At 38.7% G+C, this 25,704-nt stretch overlaps 1 protein-coding gene across 1 annotated transcript in view; it reads right to left on the bottom strand.

Moving 5' to 3' along the window:
* Positions 1–2,135: 2,135 nt before the first annotated feature.
* LOC114648188 (uncharacterized) overlaps positions 2,136–25,704 on the bottom strand; it is a 33,208-nt gene continuing 9,639 nt past the window's right edge. Inside the window, exons 3-6 of the mRNA XM_051924692.1 lie at positions 3,404–3,523; positions 3,159–3,290; positions 2,896–2,987; positions 2,136–2,733 (exon numbers count right to left, since the gene is read on the bottom strand). Coding sequence (XP_051780652.1) covers positions 3,276–3,290; positions 3,404–3,523 — 135 coding nt within the window. The 3' untranslated portion in view covers positions 2,136–2,733; positions 2,896–2,987; positions 3,159–3,275. The remainder of the gene's footprint in view (positions 2,734–2,895; positions 2,988–3,158; positions 3,291–3,403; positions 3,524–25,704) is intronic.

Below are 25,704 nucleotides of genomic sequence, written 5' to 3'. Positions count from 1 at the left end.
AGGGAAAGGAGAGGCATTAGATGACAGCATCAACCATTGACTCGAGGTGGAACTGCAGTTAATAAACCCAGAATTAGTCTCCCATTCGTACGTGGGTGACAATATACATATATATATATATATATATATATATATATATATATATATATATATATATATATATGTATATATATATATATATATATATATACTGTATATATATACTTTTTTAAAGAAATGAGCAGGAAAAATCACAAAACCCTGATTTTCCTGTAATGGGTTAAGACCCCATCTGTGTTTGATGCTTTATTTATCAGAGATTAAAAAAAATCTAATATAAAATGAATGGGAAAAAATATCAGCTCTTTGGTGTCGTATCTCAGCCAAGATTCCTCCTCTGGCTGGGGTTCAAATTCATGTTTTATGTCATCTTTGTTCATTTTTGCTTTTTTTGTTTGTATTAATTTTATTTATGTTTATTTGCTATTAATAGTGTTTATGTTTCAATGCCTCAGTGATGTTCCATGTATTTTGTGGGTGGTCCTCCAAGAGATAGGGCCAATCACAGCCAGGAATGACCCTCCGTCTATAAATTTGGAGGGTCCTCAGTTCCTGTCAGTTCATTTTCAATGTCCTTGGAATTTTAGTGAGTGTTTCTTTGTAAGCAGCAGCCTGTTACAGGAGCTCTGTAATTCTCACTGTGTTTCTTTTTTTTATACTTATTTATTTAAAGTGCTTCTGAAAAAACCCAATTTCCCCCAGGAGACAAATAAAGTTGTATCAATCTATCTGTCTGTAGTTTTGTGCTTTTTTGATCCTTTGGATTTTTGACCTCTTTGCTCAATTTTTGACCTATTCCTCAAATATCTGTATTAGGACTTGTTTGCTTTGGAGTAACAGGCAACTCTTTTTTGCCTTTTATACTCCTAGGTAGCTTCACTCTTGTAGAAGAGCATTTTTTGTGAAGAATAAATGTTTTAATTTATAAAGGCTCTATGTTTGCTGGGGTTTGATAGTGCCCTCTAGTGGACATTTTTGGGATTATGTGTTTTGGGTCTCCAGTTCCTATTTGTTACTTTACAAGAATTTGATGTTGGATTTGCTTATTGAAAATGAATAAAACCTTTAAGAACTAAGCTACTTTGTATAGAAATTATGTCCAATATCAGGAACAAGTTATTTATTTAGTAATGCAGAATTTAAAGAGTAAACCACCAGTTCTCCTGTAAAATATTATTATTACTATAATTTTATATCAAATTATTATTAATTATTAATCTGCTTGTTTTTGGATAGTGTCATAAACCTGAAGTACCCACTGAATCCCTACACAGGCAAAAAAGTGAATGTGCAAATTCCACACAGATAGTGCTTATACCAGATTCAGACTGGGAGTATGTTAACCAACGAGGTCCACCTTGCCGTCACAATCACCAAATTTTAGTTTCAAGGCTAATTAGCAGGAGTTTATGGTCCTTAAATCCTTTACACAAATCATATGCTAAGCTTGCCTCATTTATAATTTTCAAGTTTTCCAGTTTAACAAATGATGTGTGTTTTCTGTAGTGTAACACAATTTAGAAGCCTCCTTCCCTGTCTAATAAAATTGTCTATGTTACAGTCCAGCAAGGCTGCACACATTAATGAAAAAACACACTTCTTTAAAGAAAACCTCATTTAGTGCAAAGATTTGGTAACGCTTTAGAGACAAGAATTTCCTGCTTATGGTGAAGATAAATGTTTCACATACTGTAGCTGAGAGATATAAGGTTGTATGTCTCTCTATTATAAAAAGAAATCCTGTCCTGCACTGTAAAAAAATTTTGTCCTTTCTAACTTAAAATTTTCTAGTGACCTGTTGCACTCAAAAATTTTAGTTCACCTAATTAAAGTTGTGTAAATTGATTATTTTGATTTGTGTTGACATCCTTACCATGTTGGCTCAAATAACAATAATAAGTTGTATCAGTTAAATTTTTGGTACTCATCAGATCAGCTTGTTGTTCTAATTACAAATTCTGTGTTGTATTAAATACTGTTGTTTAGTTTAGTTAACTACAAAGCCAGTATTAAAAAGCAAGCACAACTGTAAATTTTATGCTCTACAAATTAAAACTAATACAGAATTTATTGAATAATACAGGACAAAAACAAAATACTTTAAATATTTTATTGACATATCACTTTAAATTCTTAACATTTATAACTTTGCAGCTGCAATATTACTGTGCATTTAAGCTACACAGAAAGAATGCTTTATGTAAGAGCAGTAGAATGGTGATGGAATCCAGATTTAGAGACTTATTTAGAAAACAAATAAATCAAATAAGACAACAGACCATTTAACAGTCAATTCCATTTAACTAAAACAGTGATCAAAGACTTTTTTTTCTCTTCAAAAGCAGGTGCCCAAACTGACAAAATTAACTGGAATTTTCACACAGAAATTTGTATTATATTTGCAGATAGTTTGTTTTTTAGAGATTGCACTCTAGCAGTGTAGTCATTTCCAAGGTACTGGAACACTTTCTGGACCACCACAAATGTGTATTTAAGGTTCTTGCGATAGTTCATGTTAAAAGCTGAAAGTGAGCAAAACAGGATTGTAAAGGCATTTGTAAAGTTTCCCAGGTTCTCCATAACCACCTCCTCTTCAAGGACAATTACAACATTTACTGCACTGCACAGCAATCTTGAAGGGATGCCATTCCTGACCAACTCTAAAATTCCCATCGTAATGTTCCTTGCAGAATTCTACAAAAGACATGAAATAAAATAAGACACTTCATAAAAATGACCATTGTCATGAGTATCACATAAACTGTAACAAGATATCAAGGTCTGTGTATATTAATGCAAGTTACACCCCCATAAAACATCAAACTGATGCACCACAAAATGAGGAAAGCAAATTACCAGGATGTTTTTGAAATTGAGGCCAGCTCTTGTAGGTAGAAGGGAAGACTCAGAAGAACAGTGTCTCTCCTGTGCGCTGTTAAGTCTGTGGTCTGTGAAAGAAAAGAAAAACAAAACCAACACAAGATAAGGTCAATGAATGGAGGAAAAAGTGATTGCTTAGCTTATGATACACAGATAATACTAAGCTGAAGCTAAAAAGAAAAATCTAGATTACTCTGAAGTTGATAAATTGGTAAAATTACTTTAGATACGTTATCTACCTGTATATCCTGTTTTTCTAGTAGATTCTCCATTTCCTCTTGAGCTCTGTACATCATAAGCAAGCCCACAGTACAACTGTCCAGAGATGTTAGGAGTAACTTCATGATCAGCGCAGGTTATGCGTAGAAATTCTGCATAAACCAATGTGTAAGCAAGACAGCGAGTGAGGACTGAGTTAATGAACTTCAGAAACAAACCAAGGGTGTTTAAGACATTAAAGTGACATGTGAAATTTAATACTTACCTGTTCTTCAACAAAAAGCCCTGGCCATCGTTGTTCAATTGTGTATAACATTGGCTGATCCTGTTGCATGGAAAATTTACAATAGCAGCACTGCATTGACTTTTGTTGAGAAGTAAACATCTAAAATAAAAACACGACCAAAACAAAAAGTTATGTATTTAGGAGATTTTCAAACAGTAAATTTACATATAAAGACTCAAACTAAAACATAATGGTGCTTACATGAATCTGATCACTGACAGAGAATGTTATAAATTAAAGTGAAAGTTCACCCTGCGCAGACATACCCGGTGTTAAATTCAAACTGGATAATGCATCCAACTGGAGTACTGCATAGATGTGTTACAATGTGCTGAGAATGTTATACATATCATTAATAACATTAATTGATTAGAAAGTTATCTATATATATAAAAATGGAATGGGTGGGTCGTCGGGTGGGCCTTTTTTTCATTCCGTCGTGTTTTCGACGTTTTGAAAATGTAGAATGATTATTTGATTTTTTTGTTTTTATTTGATCGTGTCTATGTAGCCGCCGTCGTAATAAAGTATCGCTAAAATCGTCATTTATCGTAATTTATTTTTGACGTATAACGTCGCCGTCGTCGAGGTCAGTGATACCAGTGCAAAAAATCTGCTTACGGTTGAAAGACACGCCCTACTCACTGGACAGTTAAAAACACCAATCAAACTAACGATGACATCAAGTATTACCCAATCAAAAGTAGGAAAGGAGGCATCTTCATAAAATGCGTGTGGGATGATTTGCATGAGACGCTGCTTTAAAAAAAAAATGATAAAAAAAATACGGGATAAATCCCGTCCAGTATTGATTCAAAACGGGACGCGCAATTTCATTCTCAAACGCGGCACGATTCCGTATTTTAAAGGACGGGTGGCAACCCTACAGTGCCAGGTAACCACCCATACAATCACATTGTGATTCAGACTAGGAATGCAATGAATGTAATTACCCCGATCTACATACAAGGCGAAAGTCTTGCAACATTCAAAGATGATGGTTTGGGATAAGTACACCATACAACATAAAAGAGCTTATGAAGCCTTGAACCGAAAAAAGCAACATCTCAGAGATCGTAAAAAAAAAAAAATAGGAGCTAATGTCGTTTTACTCGCTGTAGATTTTAGTCAAACATTACCAGTTATTTCACGAGGGAGACCAGCACATCAACTCAACGCGTGTTTAAAATCCATGCTTCTCCCACGCTCGGTTATATATCGCGTGTTCTCGGGTAGGTGCACCAAAAAATGTATACATTTAAGCATGTAATGGGCAAACAAAAAATGAGGTATACCCGAAGGCACAGCAGTAGTACTTAATGTAACTTTACTTCTTAAATGTTAATGTTTTACTGTTTAATAATTTATACGCTTCTTATATGTTGTTCAAATTCTTTTATCAAAATACCACTGACAGCGCAATGCACGATAACATCGAGTGAATACACCATACGCATCCGCCCACGGCTGCCCTGCTGTGCGCAGATAGGACTTGATTGTACAATAAAATAAAATAAAGATAAAAAGACTAAAACAATCATCACCCATAAAGCGGATAGTAGACGTGACGTACTATATGTGTACCACATTTCAAGTGTATAGGTGCAACGGTTTGCGAGCTACAGGTCATTTAAAATCCTGGACAGACACACAAATTGCCACGGTAGCAAATTACAGAAGAAGATTCTACTGTTTAATAATTTATATTTATATGAAACGAGCTGTATATACCCGGCGTTGCCCGGGGCAGAAGTAACCTAATCGGTCAAACACTTACATATATACCAAAGTAAACCTAATCGGTCAAACAGTTACATATATAAAAAAACCGAACCTAATCGGACAAACAGCTTCATATATACAGAAGCGAACCTAATCGGAGAAACAGCTAATCTATATACATAAGCAAACCTAATTGGTCAAACAGTTACATAAATACAAAAGCAAACCTAATCGATCAAACAGCTTCATATATACATAAGCGAACCTAATTGGTCAAACAGTTATGCATGTGCAGAATGATTTTACAAACATTATGCGTGTTAACAATCATTAAAAAGAAAAGATTGAGGAACTCTTCTTCTATATGTGATGAAGCCACTAATAAGACAGATTTTTTTCAGGACCCAGCTGTTTCATAACTAAACTACTGCCACCCCAAAGTAATGCCTAATAGTGGTTTTTGGGGTAGCTGTGGAATAAAAAGGGTGTTTTTTAGTCAGTAAGAATCTGACACTACCCTTCAGTATGGGCTGAAGGGTGCCTATGTAAGGTTTTACATCCTTCCCGTATGGAAAAAAAAACATACTAAACTTTTTTTTCATCATTACAGATAATCTCAGTCAAATCGAAGTACGCATTCTCAATTTATTTTTATCTAATTTTTACTTTTTCACAAAGCCATCCCATGCCAATTTGTATGAATAAACTTTTGCTAGAGAGTTAGCAAAAGTTTATTCATGCACATATTTTAATACGGATAATCTATCTCTAATCAAGGTTCTCATTTTCATTCTAATTTAAAATAATAATAGATACTCATTTTTTTCTTCTGTTTTAGAAAAACGAATCTATGCCACCTACGTCTTCGTCAAGTCAGCTTCATCCAGCTTCATCACATATAGAAGAAGAGTTCCTCAATCTTTTCTTTTTAATGATTGTTAACACGCATAATCTTTGTAAAATTATTCTGCACATGCATAACTGTTTGACCAATTAGGTTTGCTTCTGTATATATGAAGCTGTTTCATCGATTAGGTTTGCTTTTGTATTTATGTAACTGTTTGACCAATTAGGTTTGCTTATGTATATAGATTAGCTGTTTCTCCGATTAGGTTCGCTTCTGTATATATGAAGCTGTTTGTCCGATTAGGTTCGGTTTTTTTATATATGTAACTGTTTGACCGATTAGGTTTACTTTGGTATATATGTAAGTGTTTGACCGATTAGGTTACTTCTGCCCCGGGCAACGCCGGGTATATACAGCTCGTTCTTAATAAAGCAAATATAAATATTAATCAACTTCTATACAAAGTAATGTCAGATCTGCTAGCTATATAGCAAAGTAAGGTAAACTCTGTACCAAATGATTATTAACACCCAAACTTTCACTAAAAGAATAACAAAATGCATAATCTTAACTATACTGTTTGTTAGTTGATTGGTTTATTAAATGGAGAGAAAAAATGAAATGGGAAAAGCTTCCAAGGCATGCCTCAGTTGTCACACTGTGCAAGGATAAAAATAATATGTGTAAAGCCAACCACCTAGTTTTAAAATTGTAATTGCCACAACATAAGTGTTATCAATAGATAGGCAATTGCATTAATGCATGTGTGTATGTGTATTATACAAGTTATATATATATATTTATATATATATATATATATATATATATATATATATATATGTGTGTGTGTGTGTGTGTGTGTGTGTGTGTGTATTTATTACTGTTGTATCATCTATTTACAGTTGTGCTATCTAAAATACATGTTGTTTTCTGTGTCTTTTTGCTTTTTGATGTTGGTGGGCTTATGTGTTTTCATGTGCTCTTCAGCTTAAGTTTGCTGGTCATTTGCCTTATGCAGAAGTTGTGTTAAGTAAGCCATGTGAAGTGTGTTTTGGTGTAGGAGCTCTGCCACTACTTTGACATTCATGACGATACTTCGGGGGAAGATGAAATATTGGTCGCGTACTTAATATGCACTAACTACGTTTTCCATTGCTGTTTTTTTAAAGCACGCACCATCCATTAAGTCCATACCTTTTGGTTTCCAGCGTATTTAGCACCTAATATCCTCCCAAAATGGCATCAGTTGAGACCAGCAAGTGACCGAGGAACACTGGTATATTCAAAGCTTGAACCATTGTTTAAAATGAAATACCATCTAACAAAGAGCATTAAAAAGGCTAATCTGAAGTTGATTGTTTACATTTTCCAAGTCTGTGCTTTTATTTTTTTTCAGTTCCATACTTGGCAGGTATGTTACCATAATAGAGATGACTGAACAGCAGGTGCTTGCTGAACAGAGAAGTAAGGGAGAAATAAGAGGCCTCCTCGCTGCAAATCCAATGCCTTTTGGAAGATGAGGACTGACTGTGGTACAACTCTTCTCAGCCACGTCATCAGAAATTGCCTCTCCTTCGATAAACCCATGGAATATGAACCCATGAATGAAAGGCAAATGGCACACTTGTTGTGTTACCTTGATATCTATGCCTAGAATAGTGTTTAAATCAAGAGGCTTGGTGGAAGGCCATTGAAGCGCAGGAACTGATGAGCGCACAGGGCCTGGTTCAAATCCTGATCCCAATGAAGCCAAGGGATAATGTAGAAGCACATCTACTCATCCTTGAATGCACCACTGCCAAAATGCACTGGCTCAGACAACAGTGGGCCCAAATCCTTGCCCTGTTCTTCACTGGAGAAGCGTTGTGCACTTATTTTGACATGGAGGAGCCCGATACAGGCTCACTACAGATTACCAAACTCAGTGCTGCTGTGACTGCAGTTTTGCCCCAAAAGGCAGGCCAGAATACAAGCATTTGACATTTGGGGGAATCTGGCTTGTTGGCTCCACCCAGGAGAGAACATGGTGAAGCGCATGCTGGAGAACTTCTTGTAGAGCCCAGAAATCTGTCCACCCTCAACATGACAAAGGGCTATTGGCAAATAACCTTGACTGACATAGCGAAAGAAAAAAAGACATGATTATTACTCGCAATGGACACTGGCAGTACCACGTCTTACATTTTGGGCTACAAAGGGCCCTGACCACCTTCCAATGTCTGGCGGACAATCTGCTCAGGCCCCACAATACCCATATAGTGTTGCCTACCTGGATGATGTGATTATATATTCCACCATCTCAAAGAAATACATAAATCTCGTCTTAGCTGTCCCTCACAACATCTGTGACACTGGCCTGCGTATCAACCCTAAGAAGCCTTTTTTGGGCTGGCTAAGTTTAAGTATTTGGGGCACATGGTAGGCAAGGAATGGATCCAGCTGTAAGCTCCAAAGTTGACACCATTTGTGACTGGCCCTGGCCACAAGACAAAAGGCAAGTGTATTCTTTTCTTGGACTGGCTGTGTAATATCAGAGGTTTGTGCCCCATTTTTCTGAAAAGACTGTGCCTTTAATGGATATGACATGAAAGCAAGCCCCTAACACAGTTGCAAAGAGTCCCCAGGTGGAGATGACATTCAGTGATCTAAAAATGGCCCTTATGTCAACTCCTGTATTAAATATACCTAACTTTGCTTTTTCTTTTTTCTCCAAATGGACACCTGGCCATTAAGTGGGTAATTACAAAGCTCAGGTAATACCTATTGGGGCAGGAGTTCATCTTGATGACCAACCACACACCCCTGCAGTATTTGTGTTCTTATAGGGACTCCAACCCTAGGGTAACCTGCTGGTTCCTGAGCCTGCAACAATATATACGTTTTGTTCAGCATAGGTGAGGGATGCTCCATGCCAATGCTGATGCCCTCTCAAGTTAAGGGGGTGGCCTGTCACACATGTGCACCTGGGGATCCTCTTCCAGGCTCAACTGAGGTAAGCGATGCCACTGTGGGATAAGAGGGAGTACCTTCACTAGTGGTATTTTCTCTTTCCTGCACGGCTCTGAGAAAATACCAGTGAGGGCATTTCAACTAAACCATGATGCCCTGAGTAGGCCCCGCCCCTCCTGGTCAGGAAGCCATATAAAACGAAGGCCCGGGAAGGTGGCAACGTACTTAAAACCAAGAATTGAGATTGAATGAGCTTCTGAACAAGAAAATAGGAACTACGATATGGGCAGAGAACTCTGTGTTGGCTGGTTTTCTTATCAGTGTCTATTTTGTTGTGTCACTGCATAACTGTTTTACATTTTTTTTGTTACGATTAAACAGGAATTACCAGTTGATAACCCAGTGATTTTCCACTCCGGCTCATGAATTAGATTAGGCGGGTTTGAAAATAATATGTTATATACAGTAGAAGAGGCTGTGAGTAAAGTGAAGTAATATATTTTGAAAAAAGGGATGCATCTGCTCCTCTTTGTACACTGATTCAGAACAAATAAACTAAATGAGCTCAAAAATACACCAATAGTGTTTTCATTCAGCAAAACACTCATAGCAGAGATGATTATAAGGAGTAACATAAAACAAAACAAATGATAACTGCTTTACTGGGTCCTGCTTTATAACTGAATAATATCAATTTTGTTATGACTTCCAGGCGCCACACCCTAGAATGACCACGTCTTACTCCCACCAACAAGCCTGTGATTGACAGCAGTAGCTCTGTTGTTATTATTCAAGACTGAAGTTCTTATGCATGTTTGAGGGTTTGTTGTTTGGTATTGTTAGACATATATAAATGAAAGACCTGTGTGTGAATGGAGCAGTCCGCTCTGTTCACGCTCAACCACAGCCACTAGATGGTACATGCATACACTTAAAAAAAATTTTGGTGCTTACAAGCACCTCATTTCTCACTGCGAAACACTTGCGTGCAACACCGATGTCATGCTAATGACACAGAGGAAGAGACACAATGTCGAAATGAAGCAAACACTGCGGCTCAGCAACATGCAAGTGGACACCTCAGCAACAGATGGCAAGGCTTGAAGTTTTCACTAAAAACATTGTCTATCTGGAGGTATTTTCTCGAGACAAAGATTAATAGGAATCATATGCCAGTGATACGGCTGGTGGGGCAGCAAGCACAGGTGGGTCCATGTCCTGGGCCCATGTAACTGGGATAATTCTTAAGAGTTAGCTGACTCCTCTCCAAGTTCATGAATATAGGAGAACACTTATGGAGTCTTTGGGGGATTTTTGAGACTCTGGCAACCCCCCAATAGGCACTCAATAACCCTCCAACTGTGATGTGCTCTGAAACAGGCAATTCCTGAAAATTATGTTTGCCAGTTTACTTGTTGAATCACCTTTATCAGAGATTACAGCCTGGAGTTTTCTTGCATCTGAAGCCACAAGTTTGTCCACCTGGTTTTGCATTTGTCTTTAGGTGTCCCCAGAGATGTTCGATTGATTTCAAGTTTGGGCTCTGGTTGTGCCACTCATAGTAGATGGACCCCCATTAACTACTGCAAAAACATCATTAGTATTCTTGCGAAAACTACCCAAGTTTGAAGGCAACTATCAGCATTCCTCCTATGTCTTTCCTTGGTATAATTGTTTGTCTTAACTTTATTTCCCAGTGATTCCTGCCTTGACTGCATTTGATTGAGCAACCAAAACATAACTGACCAATCACACCAAAGCCAAACCGAACTATCAGATTGCTTGGAGGGACTGGACACACACACACTCGTAAGACTACACAGATTAAGGGATTATTAAATAATAGGTAGACTTGCATTGTCATAATTTTATGTTAGTCAAATTGAATTGAAGTGTCTTACTGTGTATTCACCATATTTTGTGTATTCAAGTAAGTAAAAGATATGAAGTGTCATCATTTCATTATATTCATACAAGCACTGTGTGTCTGTACACAGTGAAGAAACCACATAAAAATTAATTGAAATATACTCATATGCAAGGCCATGTTAATCTTTAATTAACCTAGCAAATCTTTGCCGTTTGGAAAGAATCTGAAGTATATGGAAAAGCACACATGAACAGCAACTCTATACAGAAAGTAACCCAGCTGGAAATCAAACCAAGGTTTGAGGAACTGTGAGGCAGAAATGCTACCAAATGCATAGCAGTGCTATTTCTTTCTAAACTAGTTTTACTTTTTATAGAGGTGTTTTTAAAATATCTACCTAAGTGCTAGTTATTTAGTGAACTGTTTAATAAGTAACCGAATTTTGCACAAATAGTACTGTAGGAAATTAATCCTGAGGCTGCTATGTAAAAAAAAAAAAACATGTATAAGCTGGGTGCATGAAATGTCACAGTTGATGGTAAGATAAGTGTATTGTGGGTGGGAGTAGTAAGGGGTCAGCATTAGTTCTTCTATTTAAGTACTCAAGAGAGAGCTATAAGCTTGTGCACTGGTGTCTGATGTGACATAAAATAAGATACCCACTCTTTACAATATTCTTAATACTTTGGGTTGCCAGGGACTAATACCTGGTGCATTACAGAATAAACAGTGATCAAACTAATATTATAACATAACTTAACTATAGCTGCATTTTCCCAAAATTACCAAGGTTCAGCAGCTCTAGTATGCAAAATGCCATTCTAGCAAAAGCTTGACATGATGAAATGATTCCATAGACTAAATATCTTGTTAAAAAGCTTTAGTAAAATTTCAAAGTAAAACAATTCGCACAAAAATAGAGAAAAAAATGATATAGCAAAGAAAAGGGGTTCTTGTTTAAATAAAACAACTTTTTTGAATGTTTGTCCCTGTGATTTGTTAATTGTCAAGCTATTCTAACGGGAAACTGTTAACGTTTTAATACGAATGGCATATCAAGATCTCCTTTGTTGTGTAATGTTATCCGCAGAAGATGTACTGCATTACCTTTCTTGGATACATCCTTCTTTCTACAGTAATTTGTGTGGTGGAGGACCGGATGGTGTTAACGGTTGTAGATATTCTTTGGGATATTGTAAGTTGATGTTTTCATGTTCCACATGATCACCAACAACTGTTTCAGCATAGTCAATTGATATGCATTTAACCAATATGTCCTTTAACCAATCAACATTTTTGGCGTTAATTTGTTTGACTTCATAGTTTCTTGGTGCTAGGATTGCCCATGTACTCATTTTTTCTTTTGATAACCCTTCATGATGAAATTCTTCAATAAGATTTAGACATAATACGTCTTCTTTAATTGGGAAGTTAAAGTGAGGAAAACGTTAAAAAGAGCTGAGAGAGCCGGAAATGTGTCTGACAAAAGCATTCACATGAATGAGAGGTGAGATTACTGTGTGTGTGGTTGAAAGGAGGGCGTGACTTTAAAAAATCTCATAGCCAAAGTCTTGTCTCACGGGACTTAAAATTATCTCTTCAAAAAGTCTTGTCTCGTCATGGGAAGGACTGCATCCTGTTTGAACATTTAGCAGATGGAGGAAGTACATACTGCTGTTACAAGAAACCCTTGAGTTTTATTCCAGGGTAGAGAGGGTGTGTAGAAAGGCAAACAAGTAATACAAAAATATTGTATTTTTGAGATTATCCCTCTCCTGTATGTGTGTGTGCGTTCACACGTACAATGAGCCACCAACTTGCCACCTTTTGAGACTTCTTACGTAATTGAAAATTTATAACTGAATATTCATTGTCATAGTGCTTAGTGCGAAAGGTGTTATATAATATAAAGGCTGTTAGTTACTTCTAAGTTTTCTAATTAATCAACTTTTATATCTCTTATATATATTTCTCTTCTGGTTCTTCCCGCCCACACGCAACCGACACGGCATTTCTTGATTCCTATTCATCCTCTTCCATGTCATGCACTATACTGGCCTGCTGAGCGTTATACATCCAACAAGTACTTGAGGTGCTGCCACCTGCTCCACCTTTGCGGGAGCCACCTGTGTCTTTACAACAGCTTCTTACACAGCAAATATCAGAAGCTAAAAATGATCGTGAACACATTTGAGAATACAACTCTTCTCTAGCGTTTGCTTCCATGGGTGCACAGATAACTCAACCATCTGGCCACAGACCATACTGTTTTAAAATACACGGACAAATTTATCACCAAATCTCTCCACTATACGCTAACACTTCTACCTCACCGGGATATGGACAGTTGTATGTTTTTGACACAGCGCAAGTTAATGAAGTACGCTTACAAAATAAAGCAAACTCTGTATGCAGCGAAAATTAACTTCCCCAGCTAGATTCCATGCTCAGAACCATCAACCCCTTCTCTATATCATACAAACACATGCATCAAATCGCTCAGTCCAATTCAACAGCATCTGTACGAATGGTTTTCAAGGAAAACCCTAGGCAGGATTTACAACGATACAATGCCCCGACATGTCACACCGATGTTGCAGCGATTTTCGTCGGAGAAGATGGCGAACAGCCTTCCGAAAGGGACATTTGCATCTGTAGCAGTAGAGGCGTGTATCGACCTCTTGAACCGTCAGGTACGACTTCAAACACCAGGTCAAAGTCCAAGACTTCTTTATTTTCTTATAAAACAGTGCACCAAGCACCCTCCACTCCACACTACTCATATAAATACACCAATTCTCTCAATACTCACTCCTCCTCTCCCAGACACTTAGCCACCCTACCTCCCAGCTCAGCTCAATGTCTGGGCTTTCCCAGAGTCCTTTATACCCCCTGACCCGGAGGTGTTTCTGTTCCATTACCCACAAGTCCTTATTCCTTCCGGGTCAGGGTAAACAGTCCTTATCTTCAACCCGGGACCACGTCGTTACTTCCTGTCATGGGATTATGACGCACTTCCGGGTTATAGGGCATATATGAGTCCTCAAGCCTCCCTACAGCGACTCCCGGTGGTCCCCAAGGTATCCAGCAGGGCTGTGCATAAAAACTACATAGTCCATGAGGCCCTGCTGGAATTCGGGGCCCGTCCATGCTGTCGGGAGAGCTCCTCCTGGCGGCCTGGGGGTGAGGGCCGGAAACTCTCGCCGGCCATCCATCACAATCTATCCCATAGGCAACTCCTGTAAACAGATTTCCACGCTCAATATGAATTGCGATCTTATGGTTTACCCACTTTTATTCCCCTACGGAGACATTGGCTGGCACAAAGATTTACATGTTCCCGATAAAAGAACTGGCAAGCAAATAAGGCTTACTCAATGCCAATTTTACGTGTACAGATTAGCAATGAGGAATACATTTAGTATTTTGCACTCCAGCGGCAAACTATTCCAACAGTACGTCGTAGATGCGCATGTTAAAACAGAGGGCGCGCGTCTCAACTAACTCAGATCACATCAACAAGATCTGCCTGTGGAACAATACAAAGGACTTTCAGACGCACTGCAAGCCAATGCTGAAAATAACATACGTGTAGGCAAAATGATCATATTACCGTCCACATTTCCAGGAAGTCCAAGATACATGCAACAAAACTATCAGGATGGCCATAGTACGTAAATTCGGAAAGCCTGATTTATTTATCACTTTCACATGTAATCCTGCTTGGCCAGAAATTCTATATGCACACTGCGTCTTTCAAGAAGTATTTATTTCTTCTTGATTTCTGAATTCCTTTCTCACCATTTTCCGTTCCTATTCTTACACCACCTTATGCTACAGCGGACGTCGGCTAGTATAATATAGTGGCTTTCAGGTCATCATCCAGGTTAATGTGGTGGTGCATTCATAACTGACTGAATTAACTGTTTCAAGTTTGTCAGTCCAACTTCTAAATTGTAAATGAAGGTGCTGTCAAGAAAGGATTTGCAGGGTGTTTGTTATCAGGAGTACTTTGCAACTCAAATGAACTAAAAAAAAAAGACTGTGGTCCTTTGGTAAATTCACAGTTATGGCACAATGGTGCTATCAAGCAGTGTTGTTCATTAAACTGATTGCCTTTCCCCAAGCATCGTGTAAACATTGACCTTCATTCACCTACTTCTCTTATCAAAGTGACCTGCCTTCACTCACAACAGCAAACACTTTCCCAGCAGCACACTCTCTGCACATTGGACCTTGGAGGACACATTGGCCAGTCTATTGCCAGCGCCTCACCTTTGTCCTGCTTTTAAGTCTAGAAGTGGGCTTTGGAGGAGGAAAATATTAGAAATTCAAGGCAGAGACAAAGCCACGTTGCATTTCAGTTCCACAGCATTCTGCTGCAGGCAATTCCCTCCTCTGCCCCTTTTCATCCATCCATCCATCCATTATACAACTGGCTATATCCTAACTACAGGGTCACGGGGGTCTGCTGGAGCCAATCACAGCCAACACAGGGCGCAAGGCAGGAAACAAACCCCGGGCAGGGCACCAGCCCACAACAGGGCACACACACACACACCCACACACCAAGCACACACTAGGGACAATTTAGGACCGCCAATGCACCTAACCTGCATGTCTTTGGACTGTGGGAGGAAAACGGAGCACCCAGAGGAAACTCACGCAGGCACGGGGAGAACATGCAAACTCCACACAGGGAGGACCCTTTTCATGCAACACCAAAATATTCTGAGAGGTAGGACATGCAGAGCACATCAGAGGCATGTCAGAAGAATTTTGCTAACAATGGGACTGGGCTGATGTCATGACACATTATGTCACCTCTCTTCCAACTGCCACATCTCTCCACCATTACTTGATTTAATAAAAATACCCTTATGATATTTAATGCTGTTTTACTTGCTACATTCATTAAAGCAGGCAATGCAGAGTGAAAACTGGCACGGGTTTAAATCTCATCAGAATGCACTGTTCATTTCCTTAACAATGGTCACCTTTTTCAAGTTTATATAGAGAGAAAGAGAAATCTTGAAAGACACTATGTAAAGAAGAATGCAGTGGTCATCCTGTAATGTAAATTTTGATGCCACCATTATGGATTTATAAGGGTCTAAACAAGGAGAAGCCAATGTAGTAACTGAGCTTAATGGCTGGAGAATTGGAATAAAAAAGCAAGTCATGGCAGTCTTACATGGCTTTACACTAATGCTATTGCAATAACACATTTGATCAGATAGATGGGATGTCTTCACTATAGACTGATTGGTTGTCCTGCAGTGATAAAAGTAGATAAAGATGATTGATTGATTGATTGATTGACTGATTGATTGATTGATTCTTCTGATGCATGTTGATGAAAAAAAATTGCAAGTATGAGCCAGTAGCAAAGGGAATCAGAAAGCATATGGGAATTAATAGCTGAGAGGGAATGCCAAACACAAAAACAAATGATAAAAAGTCTATTAAGTAGAAAGGTCTTAAGCCTTGTTAACAGACTTTTCATAAACAGTGTCACACACGTGCACACGGGAGGCAGCTAACAGGGTTGAATAACTGAAATTGCCCACCAGACCAGGGGTTGGCACTGTCATCTATACTTTTTCCTTTTTTCCCTCTTTAGACCAACAGAAGGAACCTCCCATTGATGAAGTCACTTCCAGTTCTGGTTCCCTTGGACCCACCTCTTCCTGTCACTCCTCTGTTTAACTGCTATCTTTGCACTATTTATTCATTTCATTCATGGGCATCCGGTGTAAAATTTTGCCAAAATAATATGCGGACAACAATACAAGATGATCCGCTGTGGCAACCCCTAATGGGAGCAGCCGAAAGAAGAAGAAGATTCATGAGCTCAGTCTGTCTTCGTCTTCTTCTTTCAGCTGCTCCCATTAGGGGTCACCATATCCTCCTGTCTTGTTCATCTTGGTTTGTTACACCCATCACCTGAATGTCCTCTCTCACCACATCCTTAAACTTCCTCATAAGCCTTCCTCTTTTCCTCTTACCTGGCAGCTCTATACTTAGCATTCTTCTCCCAATATACCCAACATCTCTCCTCTGCACATGTCCAAACCTATGCAATCTCGCTTCTCTTTCTTTGTCTCCAAACCGTCCAACCTTTGCTGTCTCTCTAATGTACTCTTTCCTAATCCTATCTATCATCATCACACCCAATGCAAATGTCAGCATCTTCAACTCAGTAGCACTTCTGTTGGTTTGTACCAGATTTCATGGCCATCGTTGACCTCTCACATTGTTGAGTCTAGGCTACCCTGTCCGCGATTGTGTTTTTTTCTGCACCGGGCCACAGTCAGTAGGCACCCCGCAAGCCTTGTCATTTTGGAAATGCTCTGAACCAGTTGTCTGGTCATACCTATCAAAGTCACTCAGGTTTTACGTCAGCCCATATCTTCTGCATTCAACACGTTGACTATGAGTACCTAATGTCAGCTTACCATCTAATGTCAGCTGACCTTGACATACGCTGTTGTTAGTCAACATCATTTGCTTCAAATAGGAATAATGATTTGGCTCATCAGTGTACTGTATGTCCATACTTTTCAGAAGCTTTAAGATGCCTGACAGCTATGTAAGCTCAGGGCTGTGTTTCTTAAGAACACCATTCCATGTGCACCAAAAGCAGGAGTGATGATACGTCACCTAGAATAAGTATTCCATACCAGTGTGTAGGGTACCATCTGAACGCTGCCTGTTAAATGGCTGCCTGGCTCATACAGCACTTTTCTCATATAAACCTTGGTGTTCAATACTTAAACGTATTGTATAAGACCTCTCAAACTTTAATCTTTTCAGCTGCTTTGTAAAGCACCTTGAAACCGGGTATACTTTATTGTAAAGCTGAATTTGTTACACAGAAAATATATTTCTAAATTAAAACAATCTATACTGCTGAAAGGAGCTATATCAAAGAAGAAAATCCTCAACTAATTTAATTCTATGCTTCATATTTGTGGTGTTTGAAGTTTTCCAGCACATCAAGCTCGTTAAAGGCTGTGAAATACTATTTTTTAATTTGTTTACTTATGCTTTCCTCAATTTAAGTACCCTCCAGTCTGTGTACTGGGAGTTTCATTTACCCACAGATGGAGAGTTCCAAGTTAAACTGAGCTAAAGGTTGAAACCTTACGAAAGCCCCCTTAGATGGAGTGGTTGGCAGATCTAGTTTACAGGGAAGAGTTGAATGATTAGAGACTTAAGGGTGACTAAGATTTAGTAAGCCATTGCCATCCTGTTGTAGTAACTGCCTCATTACAGCAATATTTCATCATTTGATATACATACAGAAAAGAAATGTTTGTATTATTTAAAAAAATGACATTTTAAAATATATCTATGCCAGTGCCATCCAAACATTTGCTGACCCTGCTTATCCAACACTGGGTAACAGATGCCAGTGCTTATCCTAGAAGCATTAGGTGCAATATTGGTGCAGGGCACACTCATGCATACACCTACAATTGCACCGAGTCATTATACAGTCACCAGTTAAAGCAATTTTGGGAAGCAAGAGGAAAGCCCACTCAGACACATGAAAATAATGAGCTAACTCCACACAGATACAGTAGTAGTCAACAGATTCAGCTAATGCAATGCAATGGCAGTTAAAAGGAATTTAAAAAATTTAGTGCAGACTTTTTGTCCATCATTATAGCTAACGGGTACCTGAAACACACCCCGCTGACAAAATTCAGATAATATTTACCCTCGAGTTCTTAAGGAGGATAGCGAGTACATTTATATACCCTTGACGCATATTTTTAGGAAGTCACTGCGCACTGGGGAGATTCCGAAGGACCGGAAAATGGCAGATATCATCCCATTATATAAAAAGGGTGACAGGGCAGATCCAAGGAACTACAGGCCAATAAGCTTAACATGCATCACAGGAAAATTAATGGAAGGAATTATTAAGGATAAGATTGAGCAACACCTGGCAAGGACAGGAGTTATTCAGAACAGTTAGCATGGGTTCAGAAGAGGGAGGTCTTGTTTTACTAACATCCTGGAATTCTATGAGGAGACAACAAAAGGATATGATCAAAGTGGAGCACGTGATATTATTTATCTTGACTTTCAGAAAGCATTTGATAAGGTGCCACATGAGAGGTTGGGCATCAAACTAAAAGAAGTGGGAGTTCAGGGTGATGTTTTTAGATGGGTGCAGAATTGGCTCAGACACTGGAAGCAAAGGGTGATGGTGCGACAAACCTCATCAGAACTGGCCGATTTTAAGAGTGTTGTTCCACAGGGGTCAGTGCTGGGGCCGCTGCTATTTTTAATATATATAAATGATTTAGATGGGAATATAAGTAACAAGCTGGTTAAGTTTGCAGATGATACCAAGATCGGTGGATTAGCAGATAATTTGGAATCTGTTACATCATTACAGAAGGATTTGGATAGCATACAGGCTTGGGCAGATTTGTGGCAGATGAAATTTAATGTCAGTAAATGTAAAATATTACACATAGGAAGTAAAAATGTTAGGTTTGAATACACAATGGACAGTCGGAAAATCGAGAGTACACCTTATGAGAAGGATTTAGGAGTCATAGTGGACTCTAAACTATCGACTTCCCGACAGTGTTCAGAAGCCATTAAGAAGGCTAACAGAATGTTAGGTTATATAGCACGATGTGTGGAGTACAAGTCCAAGGAGGTTATGCTCAACCTTTATAATGCACTGGTGAGGCCTCATCTGGAGTACTGTGTGCAGTTTTGGTGTCCAGGCTAATAAAAAGGACATAGCAGCACTAGAAAAAAGTCCAGAGAAGAGTGACTAGGCTGAATCCAGGGCTACAGGGGATGAATTATGAGGAAAGATTAAAAGAGCTGAGCCTTTACAGTTTAAGCAAAAGAAGATTAAGAGGTGACATGACTGAAGTGTTTAAAATTATGAAGGGAATTAGTACAGTAGATAGAAACTGTTATTTTAAAATGAGTTCATCAAGGACCTGGGGACACAATTGAAAACTTGTTAAGGGTAAATTTCACACAAACATTAGGACTATAGACACTTGGAATAAGCTACCAAGTAGTGTGGTAGAGAGTAAAACTTTAAGGACTTTCAAAACTCGACTTGATGTTTTTTTGGAAGAAATAAGTGGATAGGATTGGTGAGCTTTGTTGGGCTAAATGGCCTGTTCTCGTCTAGAGTGTTCTAATGTTCTATTCAATATAAAGAAAAGAGGCATTAAACTTAATACTAATTAGGTACCCCTTCAATTACAACATCAGTACAGATGCCAATGCACCATAATTATAGTTAACCAATAATAAAAACCGTTACCACAAGTATTAGATAGATGACAGATACTATATTGAAACTCATCAATGCTGACGAGGTTCAATATTATTATAGATATCAGTTATTCAGCTTCATTCATCAAGTCACCTACAGTATTTTCTAAACCGCTTATCCTGTTCTGGGTTCAAGGGGACCAGTGTGTACCCTGCCACAACTGGGGAAGAAGCTAAGAAGAAACCACAGATAGGTGCCATTTATTAAAATACTTTTAATAACAGTTCAATTACAGATCTAAGATTTATTTAATAAACTAGTTGTGTTGGGCAGCACGGTGACGCAGTGGTAGCACTGCTGCCTCGCAGTTAGGAGACCTGGGTTTGCTTCCCGGGTCCTCCCTGCTTGGAGTTTCTATGTTCTCCCCGTGTCTATGTGGGTTTCCTCCGGGTGCTCCGGTTTCCTCCCACAGTCCAAAGACATGGAGATTAGGTGCATTGGCAGTCCTAAATTGTCCCTAGTGTGTGCTTGTCGTGTGTGTGTGTGTGCCCTGTGGTGGGCTGGCGCCCTGTCCAGGGTTTGTTTCCTGCTTTGCGCCCTGTGTTGGCTGTGATTGGCTCCAGCAGACCCCCGTGACCCTGTAGTTAGGATATAGTGGGTTGGATAATGGATGGATGGGCTAGTTGTGTTAGCCACCTTGGCCTGAGAAATTTTCTAAGTGAATTAGCCTCAGTTAATAGTGTCATTGGTTAATAGGATGTGTCACAAGTACTATGTAATTAACTGTACATTCCTGTACACAATATTAGTATTTTTTAATCAGGGACCTAATATTATTAGTTCATTTAGGCTGCTTACTGTTAAACATTCTACATACAGTCCTTGATGGTGTTAGTGTAAAAGAGATTGCATCAGAACTTGTATAAAAGACATTAGCACTACTGGTATTTGGTAATGTTACAAAAGTGATTTAAAGTTGATTCATTCAACGCTAAAAACTGTTAAAAATCTTGACTTTCCATTAGCATCAAAGCCTAAAATTAGTACTGCCTCAGTATGTGTTAGGTTTGAAAAATTGTCAACAAAAAACAAAAGTTACTAATTACTTTTACTCACTCAAAACTGCGGTCCTTTTCTCTTCTTATCACATTCTGAAAAACAGCATCTCTATCAGTTATAGAAAAAAAATATGCTTCATTCTGTTCAATTGTTGTTTGGCTCCATTGGTTAATGTCTGGTATTTTTCTTTTTCTTTTTTTATTTCATGATTTTTCCTGTTTTTTTTCAACTTCAAAAAGTGCTTAACACTGGTCATTGATTGATATTGTGAATTTAAAAATAACATGCAGGTGTTGAATAACGAATGAATTGTGTAATTTATTATATTTATGTCAATTACATTTATTTTCAATTTTGTACTTAAATGTTACGTGATGGAAACATTCAAATTATATTTTTAAATTGTGCTTATGAATGCAAAATAAAAATTACTATCCACCTTAATAAAAGGATAAGTGTCTGTGTGCCTGTCTCTGTGTCTGTCTATTTGTATGTCTGTGTCATTCAAAGGGATGGTGCATCACAAACATTTTTAGTAATAAAATGCATTGCATTAGTTATTCAATGGGATTGTGCATCGCAAACATTACCACTGCTTTTATGAATCCTATATCAAATGACATATAACAGATATTCACATTGCATGGTGCACTGCAAACGTTAACACTGAGGTCTACATTGATTACTTTGATTTCAACCCGTCTTAAATGGGTTGCACAGATAGTTCACAATTAAAAGATTTTTTAATAAGTTTCCTCATTATGTCAGTGGTTTACCCAACACCATCAGTGCAACCCTGTAAACCAGGCTATGATTAAGAAGTCTTTTATCCATTCATTTCCTAGCCTGCTTATCTACATGACAGTGGCAGTAAGTCAGCTCCTATCCAGGTAACATTGGGTGCAAGGTGGGAAGAAGGCCTGGACATTGTGCTAGTCCATTGTAGGACTCACTCACACTGGGACAGTTAACCTAACAAGCATATTACAAGAAAATAAGAAATGCTCAAGAAGTGTTTACTAAAACTAATACTGCTACAGGAAGAGCCACATGACATTTCAAAGCTGATTGCAAAATGATATTAATATGAATGATTTCTAACCCACTAATACTAGAGCAGAACCCAAATCTCTTGATCCGAAATGGGACCTGTGTATCCCACATGATTTGCACCAGGGAAAACTGCAGCAGTTTTGCTTTTTAGTGCTATCTTTTGGCTCCATTTCTCTTGTTTCTTTACTTTCAAAGTGTGCTATTAATAGTCTGAAACAGGGCCAAGTCAAAACATTGAATCAACAAGGGGGGCATGCTTTTGACCTTGTTGCTGTAATAAAGTAAATCTCAGATTGGAATACACAGATCCTATGAATAAATAAAAAAGAACAAATCATTGTTCTGTTGTTAAACTTTATGATAAACGACATGCAAAAATACAGACATAGCTATTTGTCAACCAGGGGGTGTGGTGGTGGTGGGACATTACCTCTGCAAAACATTTCTACTCTGCTTTAATACAAGAGAAGAGGATAAGGTGCAAAAACAACATCTGGTCAATCATTTTACTCTTATTTGAAACATACAGTCATTTTTCAGCAAGTGGCAGAAGCAAAATATTTTGTCAAATATACAGTGGTTTCAACTTAATTCATTTCAGGAGGCCGTTTCAACTCTGAAATGTTCAAAGTCAAAATCAGTTCTCCCCATTGGAAATAAAAAGTCCTAAAAAGGGGACTATGTGGCGAGTGGACTGTTACAGCTGAGTTTCTCCTCAAATTGACAGACATAGCCAGGTGTCAGGGCTCCCCATGGATTAGCATCACCACAGGTAGGAGACGGAGGCGGTGCAGGGACAGGAGGCAGAAGCAGGGCTAGAGGGCTGGCATGCTGATGAGGCTAAGGAGGTGACCACACAAACTGCATCTTCCTAGTATTTTTCTCATCAATGCACAATTCCTCACAAATAGGATGCATGAATTGAAGCTACAGGTTGATAGCGAATAAGATTGGTAAGGACATCTGCATTCTGCTAATTTCAGAGACCTGGGTTCATTCACTCATTCCAGATATAGCTATTGAGTTACCACTGCACAGTACACCAGCAGGACAGGGCTAGAGATGCTATTAAGAGAAAAGGATGACGATTATGCCTGTACATCAACAACAGCTGGTGTACTAACACTAAGACTGTACACAAAAGATGATGTTTATGCTCATTGCGTAACCGTCATCTGTTACTGCATTTTTTTCACTGAACGTAGAAGCATCACTCAAACTCCGGATCATATTGTTCTCGAATTTAACGTTTGAACCCTGGAACGTTAGAAGTTAGAATTATTCAAAGTACAAAGCACCACTGTATTTTTATATACAGTCATGAAAATGTTTGGGAGCCCCTCTCAGCCTGAATAATAATTTACTTTCAACAAAAAAGATAACAGTGGTATGTCTTTCATTTCCTAGGAACATCTGAGTACTGGGGTGTTTTCCGTACAAAGATTTTTAGTGAAGCAGTAGTTAGTTGTATAAAATTAAATTAAACGTGAAAAACTGGCTGTGAAAAAATGTGGGTCCCCTTGTAATTTTGCTGATTTGAATGCATGTAACGGCTCTAAACTGATTACTTGCAACACCAAATTGGTTGGATTAGCTCATTAAGCCTTGAACTTCATAGACAGGTGTGTCCAATCATGAGAAAGGGTATTTAAGGTGGTCAATTGCAGTTGTGCTTCCCTGTGACTCTCCTCTAAAGAGTGACAGCATGGGATCCTCAAAGCAACTCTCAAAAGATCTGAAAACCATCAGTATCATGGTTTAGGGGAAGGCTACAAAACCTACCTCAGAGGTTTAAACTGTCAGTTTCAACTGTAAGGAATGAAATCAGGAAATGGAAGGCCACAGGCACAGTAGCTGTTAAACCCAGGTCTGGCAGGCCAAGAAAAATACAGGAGCGGCATATGCGCAGGATTGTGAGAATGGGTACAGACAACCCACAGATCACCTCCAAAGACCTGCAAGAACTTGCTGCAGATGGTGTATCTGTACATAGTTCTACAGTTCAGCACAATTTGCACAAAGAACATCTGTATGGCAGGGTGATGAGAAAGAAGCCCTTTCTGCACTCACGCCACAGAGTCACTTGTTCTATGCAGATGCTCATTTAGACAAGCCAGATTAATTTTGGAACAAAATGCTTTGGACTGATGAGACAAAAATTGAGTTATTTGGTCATAACAAAAAGCACTTTGCATGGTGGAAGAAGAACACCACATTCCAAGAAAAACAGCTGCTACCTACTGTCAAATTTGGTGGAGGTTCCATCATGCTGTGGGGCTGTGTCGCTAGTTCAGGGACTGGGGTCCTTGTTAAAGTCGAGGGACGGATAAATTCAACCCAATACAATACAATACAATACAATACAGTTTATTTTTGTATAGCCCAAAATCACACAGGAAGTGCCGCAATGGGCTTTAACAGGCCCTGCCTCTTGACAGCCCCCCAGCCTTGACTCTCTAAGAAGACAAGGAAAAACTCCCAAAAAAAACCTAGTAGGGAAAAATGGAAGAAACCTTGGGAAAGGCAGTTCAAAGAGAGACCCCTTTCCAGGTAGGTTGGGCGTGCAGTGGGTGTCAAAAGAAGGGGGTCAATACAATACAATGCAGTACACAGAACAGAACAATTTCTCAATATAGTAAGAAATAAAAAATATAAATTTTAGAAGTACAGAGCAGAATTTAACAGTAGATGATATATCCCATAATAAGATTTGGATTTGTATAGAGTCCTGGAGACCTCATCCTTCAAGCTGCCTCCCCCATTTGGCCATTCCATGGCTGAAACAGTGCTGGGCCAGCCAATCCGATGAAAGGACCCCTCTTTTCCACGATTCCCGCGATCCTCCATCTGGGATGACTTTTCCTTAGGCAGGCAAAACAACTTGGCAGGTGGACCATGGCACCAAGTGCCACATTTGAGTACCGAGAAGAAAAACAGAATATCAACAAATTCTTCAGGACAATGTTCAAGCATCAGTCACAAAGTTGAAGTTACACAGGTGTTGGATATTCCAACAAGACAATGACCCAAAACACAGTTCGAAATCTACAAAGGAATTCATGCAGAGGGAGAAGTACAATGTTCTGGAATGGCCATCACAGTCTCCTGACTTGAATATCATCGAAAATCTATGGGATGATTTGAAGCAGGCTGTCCATGCTCGGCAGCCATCAAATTGAACTGAACTGGAGAGATTTTGTATGGAAGAACGGTCAAAAATACCTCCATCCAGAATCTAGACACTTATCAAAGGCTATAAGAGACGTAAAGAGGCTGTTATATTTGCATTTGAGGCTCAACTAAGTATTGATGTAATATCTCTGTTGGGGTGCCCAAATTTCATTTTGTCTAATTTTGTTATGATGCATATTGCATATTTTCTGTTAATCCAATAAACTTAATGTCACTGCTGAATTACTACTATTTCCATAAGGCATGTCATATATTAAAAGGAAGTTGCTACTTTGAAAGCTCAGCCAATGATAAACAAAATTGATAAACAAAATAAATAAAGA

The sequence above is a fragment of the Erpetoichthys calabaricus genome, chromosome 3 (assembly GCF_900747795.2).
Source record: "Erpetoichthys calabaricus chromosome 3, fErpCal1.3, whole genome shotgun sequence".
NCBI lineage: Eukaryota > Metazoa > Chordata > Cladistia > Polypteriformes > Polypteridae > Erpetoichthys > Erpetoichthys calabaricus.
This window is presented reverse-complemented; position numbering and strand designations above follow the sequence as displayed.